This window comes from Gracilinanus agilis, chromosome 3 (genome assembly GCF_016433145.1).
Source record: "Gracilinanus agilis isolate LMUSP501 chromosome 3, AgileGrace, whole genome shotgun sequence".
Classification (NCBI taxonomy): domain Eukaryota; kingdom Metazoa; phylum Chordata; class Mammalia; order Didelphimorphia; family Didelphidae; genus Gracilinanus; species Gracilinanus agilis.
The window spans coordinates 243,331,365-243,339,925 of NC_058132.1; the positions used below are offsets into that span (position 1 = coordinate 243,331,365).

At 39.5% G+C, this 8,561-nt stretch overlaps 1 protein-coding gene across 1 annotated transcript in view; it reads left to right on the plus strand.

Moving 5' to 3' along the window:
• PDE11A (phosphodiesterase 11A) overlaps positions 1-1,172 on the plus strand; it is a 532,399-nt gene extending 531,227 nt beyond the window's left edge. The window contains exon 23 of the mRNA XM_044669081.1: positions 1,011-1,172. Within this exon, the coding sequence (XP_044525016.1) occupies positions 1,011-1,172 (162 nt within the window). The remainder of the gene's footprint in view (positions 1-1,010) is intronic.
• Positions 1,173-8,561: the final 7,389 nt, after the last annotated feature.

An 8,561-nucleotide genomic window follows, 5' to 3' on the forward strand; every position in this document is an offset into this window, starting at 1 on the left:
TCTTTAATCCTAGCCATGCTTCAAAAGGATAAGATTGTCATAAAAGTCTTTCTTATTTATTTCCTATCATGCTGTCCAGAAAATGATGGGGAGAGAGCCACCTTTATCTGGGCAATTTGCTCAGATGATTTTATTCTTACTGCTACAAAAGACACAAAAGAGGGGCTTAATAAATACTTTTTGATATTTTACTGGCCAAAGAGCTATATTCTTTCGAATTCATCTTGGAGGTCACCTAACATCACCAGTGAAAAGTAAAAGAAAACATCTCTGGAGGGAAGAATAGTGGCTTTGAAATTCATGCTTCTCAGACTTAGAAAGAGAAGGAGCCCTGTGACTGATTCCATCCCTCTTTCAGAGGCTTCTGTCAGAGGCTGCTTCCTGGGTAGATTACCATGGGAGTCTTAGTCACATACTTATTGCCACTTTTTAACAATTTGGGGGATCCAGACCTGCGATTTCATCAGAGAGAGCTCCTGATGAGCAAATGCCTTTTCCCAATGCATACCGTTGTGCAACTTAGGGTTTCCCCAAGTTTCCTAAGAATACTGACAGGTTAAATCATTTACCGAGGATCATGCAGACTGTATGTCTCAGAGGTGAACCTTGAACTCAGGACACCCTGACTCTGAGGTGGGCCCTCTTTATACTATCCCGTAATACTTATTTATGAACTACTTACTCAATAATTACGTCTACCAAAATCACGAGTTTTGCTCCTTATAAACATATTAAAATTTTTTTCAACCCTTACCTTCTGTCTTAGATTCAATACTGGGTATTGGTTCTAAGGCAGAAGAGCAGTGAGGGCTAGGCAATGGGAGTTAAGTGACTTGCCCAGGGTCACACAGCTAGGAAGTATCTGAGGTCAGATTTGAGCCCAGGACTCTCAATCCCCTGAGCTACTCAGCTGCCCCCATCACCAGATTCATGATGAGAAATAACTTTGTTAATTCTGGTTTTCTTTTTCCCCTATGACTTCCCCTGCCCCTTTTAAAAATCTCTTTTAGGCCTTAGTAAAAGTAAATGCGAAGTTAAAGCCTATGCTGGATTCCGTTGCTGTGAACAGGAGTAAATGGGAAGAACTGAATCAGAAAATGTTACTTTCTCAGACACCTTCTCAGCCTTCTGCCTCTTCCAGTCTCACTGGGTCAGTAGAAGATATCAATTAAGTCAGTGGCTACTGACTACAAAATGACTGGCTCTTAAAAGGCTCTCTTTGGCTTTGCAGCAATTTTTTTTAAAGCTGCCACCGACAAGTTTGGGTTGCGGAGGATGATCCCGTCAGTCAGCAAATGGCTTTCACCTTTGGATTCAGTCATTCAGAACAGCAAGTGGACCTGGAATAATACAGGAGGAGGTGAGACACAGAGAGTGCCACGGATGAGAGGGCCATCTTTCCACTACTGCTGTACAGAGCATATCTGTACCACAGTATCTAAGACAGAAAAAAGTGTCACTGACCCAAAGCAATGGCTAGAACACAGTTGGATTGGTCAGTGCTCACAAAAGAAGCTAAGGGAAAACAGAATGAGTGCAGAATTACTGTGTTGTTTTATGTAACATGCCACTATTTGTTATAAGCTAAACACTGCCTGCTTTTCTGTTCTGTGCTTGCTTTCTCTGTTCTCCCTTTCATGCCAGAATGTCCCAAGGACACTGCTTTATATTCTATGGAAATATTTTTTTTTTCACAATGAAGTTTCTTTGTGATTGTTCAGGGCCTTTAGAAATGCCTATCTTGGCTACTCCTAAAAATGAACTTTATTATCCTTACAAGCCTCAGCTTATGCCAGTTTCCCCCCAAAGAAGTCCACAGAAAGAATGCAGTAAATTTGTTTGGCTGGTGGAAGTTTATATAAAAGTAATAACACTGCATGGGGACTGTGAGCCCTGCATTCAGAACTGCCCTGTTCAATATTCACAGTGGAATGTGTCTCCTCCCAGGAGAAGAGGATTAACGGACTTTAATTAAAGTATGAATGGAAAGGAAATCTATAGCTCTGAAGTTCACAATCTGGATTTAGCATAAGTGGGTCATGTTCTTTTTGGAATTGTTTTCTCAGGAGAGGTAGGCATTTCACAGGAAACAGAATAGGCCTGTTGTCCCATCAGACAAGGGCATTGACTACCTCGAATTTTCTCACCATTGGGTTTGTTTTGTCTTGATATAAAATTTTAATTCACAACTAGTTGCACCCATCAGAAATCATCCAAAAAACTGAAGGCAAAAAAACTCTAATTTAGCAATTTTCATGGGATGATGAAAAGTAAAGAATAGAAGGCTAAGAAACAAGTCTGGGCAGTGAGCAAACATTCAACAGGAAAGAATGAGCCCTGTTCAATTTGACTAAGCCGATTGTGTAAGCTACCAAAATACCTTGTCTTGGAAACATCCAGCTATTTTGCATGAGCTTTAAAACTGAACTTCTAAATTGGTTATATAACACTGTTAAGAAAGTTAGATGTTTTGTCCACAAAGAAAGAAAGGCATCATGATGGTTCGAGAATCATGAGAGGCAATGGAGCTTAATGGAAAGAATACTATTAACCTATCCTGGCTTCAGTTTCCTAGTCTATAAAATGATTGAGTTCTCGATTTACTGTATAAATTATCTTAGATAATTTATTTAGCCTCTGAGGGTCCAATTTTCAAATTATGTGGAAAAATCAGAGCTTTTTTGTACCAGTGAAGGTTCTTTTCAGTTTGAAATCTGTGATCCTCGCCATGAATTCTAGTCCTACCTAAGCAATTTGGTCTTGAGCAATGTCTTCCCCAACTGTAAAATGTGTAAAATGAAGGGCTGGCTCAAGTCCCCTCCAGCTTTTACACTTCTAGTGATGACCATTTTCACCGTTACTAATCACCACCTCTTCCCTTCATTCCCTGAATATTACAGGGAATGAAAGATAACGTATTTGAAAGGGGAGAAGGGAGAGCAGGGAGTGGAGGAACTAGGTGATGCACCAAGAAATGAATTATGGGCTGGAGAGAGGACTGTATGAAGAGGTAAATAATAAGGAAGATATCTATGGAGACAGGAGAGGTGAAGAACTAGGCTCTACAACAAAGGAACTGGGACCAAAGAGTAGCTCACATTTACGTAGCACTTTAAGATCTGGAAAGCCCTTCCTCACAGCACCAAAAGAGTGCCAATTATCATTATCCCTATTTTATCAACAAGGAAAATGAGGCTCTGGGAAGGTAAAAGCCAGGATGGGAACCCAGGCCATGACTCCCCAATCCAAAGTTCTTTCCATTAAATCATGATACAAAAAAAAAGGGGGGGGGTAGGAGGGTATGATGGTGAAAATAAGGTAAAAAGGAAAGGCTGCATTAAGACTGAAGAAGGAAAGCTCTGAACAAGTGAAGGGTTTAGAAGGGGAGGGGCTGTGTATAAAGGAGGAGAGCTAGGAACCCTTAAAAAATAATGCTTCTGACTACCCTTTACTGCTTCCTCAGCAGGGAAGAATCGAGAAACTATAGGAGAAAATGAGTGTAGAAAGATGCCTCAATAGAGCAGGTAAGAGGAGGTCGTTCAGATTTATGGGCTTTATTATGCCCGTTTTTAGAACTGCCACGTTGTAAAGGAAAATGGCTTCTTACAGGGCTGCCTTACTTCCTCCAGGTGAGGAACAAAGGTGGGTGGGGTCAGAAACAGCAGCCCCAATCTCCGCTTTCAGAGCCACTGCAAGTGTTTATGGGTATTGTGCCACATCATGTTTACATCACAAAAGGGAATTGAAAAACCCTCCACGTGAGGCAGAGACAAACCCACATCTGTTTTCCTCAACCACTACAAATAAATAGCCCAAAAAGACTCATGCAAGTCCATCTAAAGCAAATTTATATAAGATGTGCTTTATGGCCAAAAAAAAAAAAAAAGATAGATCCATAGTTTGACTTGATAATGCAGGCAGGCAGTGCTCTCCTGAACGTTGATGCTGCATATTGCTAAGTGTAACATAATTTATAGGACAAACCCTACAGCCTCCACCAAGGTTGAGTTTTTCCTCTCATTTCCTCTCCTTTTTATTGGCTTCACTGCACGGTTGCCAATAGCAACATCCACTGGTAGCAAGGGGAGTTCAACACCATTGCAACCTGCCATACAGTGGAGCCCTAACAATGTCAACCATCAATCATGTAGCTGTTTGTAATTGCCTCCATCTATTTCTCCTGTCTCGAGGTATCTCTCCTATTGTGGGTCAAAATTCAGAAACTGCTGACTAATGCCATGAGTCTGTTCCTCCGTGGCCATAAAGCAGTGGAAATGGAGTGTGGCAGGCTCCCCAACCTCAGTGACCCAGGATTAAATGTTGAAATCTTGAAGTCTGAGATCGGAAGAAAAAAAAATCAAGATGGCTTTAAGGTTTTTGAAATATTGGGTTTGGGTGGCTCTTTTCTTCTTACCTTGAAAATATTATGAAAATCGGTGGTTGTGCTCTAGACATCTTTTAAGATGTAAGAAATTAGAGAGGCAAAGTGGGAGAGGAGGGGTTGTTTGTTTTATTGATGCCTATTGTTTATGTACTGTAGTCATTTCCACAACTGACACCACCACCTACCCACTGAACCTTCCCCAGTTAACAAGGAAAATAGTTCAGCAAAGCCAATTTCCTCGATTTCTTGACAGTATATACAACATTCCACATCCATCGCCCCCTCCCTCTCCCAGGAAAGGAAGGAGGTACATATATGTCTACAGGGAAAGATTAGTCATTAGTTACTGGAAGGTGCAATTTCTACAACCCTTTATTCTTATTTGTTTGCTCTTCTGGAGAGAGTCTCTAATTTGTGCCTTTCTAGGAAATGACTCCTCATAGGTCAGAATTTGTTTGATGAATACAAAAGGGATTGTTATCAGGATTTGAGCTCAAAGTGAGGACATCCAAATAAACTCCATCTTCCTTTCCTAAAGAATAGTTTAGCATAGTATCACTAGTGGTATGGCTGCACGCTTTAACCTGAAACTATTAACCATAGTATAACAGGGACCCCACAACATAGTGGAAGAGCCATTCAATATACTGGCAATTAGGAGAAATGGGTTCTAGTCTTGCTTTGTCTCTAGTAGCTGAGTAGCCTTTGACAGATTATTTCATCTCTATTGTCCCCAGTTTCCTCCTCTGCAGAATGGCAGAGTTAGATGAAATTATCTCTAAGGTCTCTTCTAACTTTAACAATTCATGATTATAGACCATGTCTACGCTAAGTCCAAGATGTTCTTTTTCCTTGTACCTGATGACAACAATTATGTCTGTTACTCATCTGTTGAAAATGACATTTTTGAGTAATATTGAGGGAAGCTTAAAAGAGTCATCATCACTGGGCATTTGGGTTACATTTTCCTCTCTCTGAACACATCTCTACTGACCTCAAAAGGCACTTCTATACAATTTAAAGTCAAAATGAGAAAAGTTTCCACATATTTTAATTGACAAAGTTAGTAGATAAATTTAGAATCGAGATTAAGGTAAAGGCAATTGCTCATCTGAGAAATTGAAGAATGTCTATGTATTTTTGATATGATGTATCTGCAAAGAACTATCAACTTTAAAATCTTTTAAGACATGATGTTATTTTTTGTTGATGTTATTAAAAAGCACTTGATATTAATGCCAAGGCAATATATTAAGTATATTTTCTTTTTTCACTTAAAGCATAATACTTATCATTCTCAGGAAGGTATTCGTCCTAAAGACAATGAATAAAGAGTGGATGGTTTCACTTTAAGGCACAATTAATTTAAAATCTATTGTCTTGCCTGATTCAAATGGGTTTGGAATTATCAACAGAATTAATCTGGACACAACATGGGGAGTTTAAATTTAAAGAAAGATGTCTTCATTGAAAAGTTTTTAAAAGTTCCATTTTATTAAAATATAATTTGAGAGCCTGCTCTCATCACTGTAGTGACTCTTTTCTCTGCTTTGAAATATCAGCACTGGAAAAACACACAGCATGGTCTGCCATGTGCAATAAAGAATTCCCCAAACCAGAATGGATCAGAAAATAGAAAGTATATGATAGTCCAGTCTGACTTACAAGAAGACGGGGATTCCATAAACTTCCTAAATGGGCTGTAATTGAATGAAACAACATCTCCAGCAGAAATAAGATTGGTGGAAGCAAAAGAATCTGGGGAATTTCATGAAGAACAATTTAATTTAACAGTACCTAATGGCACACGCCTAGGTTCTTGGAACACCGATCTCTTTTCATCAGCTGATTATTTTGGGCACCTTTTCCAATTTACTTTCTAATAAGCTTGCATGTTTGGCATTGCCTCTCCTAGGTATGTGAAAAATCATGTAATTTGTTTCCTTTGGTAAGTAATTTTATCTTCAGACATATGGACTCCTTCATATTTGCTTTCTTAAGTAAATGAATTGATATGCCATGAATCTGTTCTTTAGGATCATCATTTAGTTCTGTATTCATTTCCTGTATAGACCTTCCACAAACCTTGCCTTGCTGTTACAGTTTAGATTCAAATGGATTCCACCAATCTCTCTTTAAAAACCAAACCAAACCTATGTATGGCATGACTTGGAAATAACATACTAGCCGTTGGTCTCATCCCTAAGAGGGAAAAAAAAATCATCCCTTTTGCCATTTTCTCTCTTTTTTTTTTTTGGAGATATGTTGAAGAATTCCCACTGGATGACTTTTTAATTATTATTGTTTTGCACAAAAGGAATCCCAAAATGTCTTCGGTTGAATCATTTGAATTCCTTCACTTTGTGTGGCTTTCTAGGACAGATGTGTAATCATTATACAGTCTTAAGGGTGTTCTTTTTGGAAATGGACTGCTTTATGAGACCAAAAAACAAAACAAAGCCGCAAAACCTTTGGTTTTTAATAAAATGCTTAAGAACTCCAGTGTCGAGTGTTTATTGCTCTGCAGCCAGGGTAATTTAGGGGCCGAAGTGAGAAGCAGGCTTCAGGCTCTCAACTCAAACTGCAGCCCATCCTGATTTCATATTTGTGGGCAGCCCATTACCCTGCATCCTCCAGCTCACTTCTGTGCTTGACTACCTGACAAGGGGACAGCGAGAGTTAAAGTCACCGGAGCAATTTCCAGATGACAAAAACACCGCTCCTCAGCTTTGCCCAAGTTTTCTGGAGGTGGAAGAGGCTCCAGCCTAATGCTAGGTTATGGTGGCCTTATTATAAATTGCTCAAATTTGCATGGGCAATTACACAGGAGCCCCGCATCAGTGCAGCAGCCGCCAGCCGCCCTGACGGGCCACACAATTACACAATGGCTCCGGTGCTTAAACTTTAAAATTCTTGCACCGTTGTGCCTGTTCTATTAGAACAAACTGCAGCAAATGATCCAGAGACAATCCAAATGACTGGAAAGAGGAGGTGCCCAGCGGGAGAGAAGGGATGAGGTAGAGTGTGGCCCACCACTGGCCAGACCAAGGCAACCTGCTTCAGGCTCGCTCGGCCTGAGCTCAGGCAACTCAGTCGACCCTTTTGTGCTTAGGTTTCCCGAGTTTCGAGTAGAGATAGCAATATTTATCGCCTACCTAACTCACTGAGGTCTTATGAGGATTAATGAGGCAATATGGGCGAAGCAGGCCGAACTCTTTGGAGGAAAATGCTACATAAATAAAGGGTCTTGGGGTGGCTTCATTTATTTTTTGTTTGGGTTTTTCTAAATGGCGCTGTCCACACCATTATGTTCTCCCTTGCTTATAAACTGAGAGGCAATTATGCTCAGCCTAAGAAAGCAATTCTGATACAGCAGTGGGACCCAATAATAAACCTGCAAATAGTAGCAGCTTGATCAAAAGCAAGATCTATCTAGGAAAGAGGGAAGAAGGAAACATATTACTAATTAAAATATTAATAAAACTGTAATCACGAGCCAAAGGAGGCTAAGTTCATAATGAGGTTAAGTTTCTCTCCATGTGAGCTTTAACGGGGTTTCTGAGATCTGACTCTCTCATACAAATTGGCTTCCATCTTTTGGGAAAATCATTTTGGGCTCATTTTTTAAAAAGGCAGAATAATTGCTCCTACAAGTTAATATCAACTACTATTATCCAGAGAATAGTAGCTGTTCTTTCTTTGCCCGTTTTACACGCTTGTTTGTTTGTTTTTTCTGGATCTAGAATTCCCATCATTTCCAAAGAAAGTACAGAAGGTTAAAAAAAATTAGCAACTTGGAGTTCAAAAGAGAAAAAGAAACTGGCTTCCAAATACTCCAAAATCTAAAGAAAAAGGTACTTGCTAGGCCATGATTTTAAAACAGAAATTTGTCAGAAGATGCCTTTCTATATAACAAGGATGGTATTAAAATGACTATGGAATTCAGAAAGTAAGTAATGTTATATTTAGCTAAATTAGTGTTTGCATTTTATATACAGTCTGCCCGAGGAAATAATCCCTTCTAATTAGTTTCCAAGGATAATGCCAAGAAGTCACCTGGGATTTGACTCTCATTTTTTGCCAGACAGATATGTCAACATAAGAATCAACCTTCATGCTCTTAAGTAGCCATCATATGACTTCTAAACCTATTTTTTAAAGGAATTCATGTAGGCAA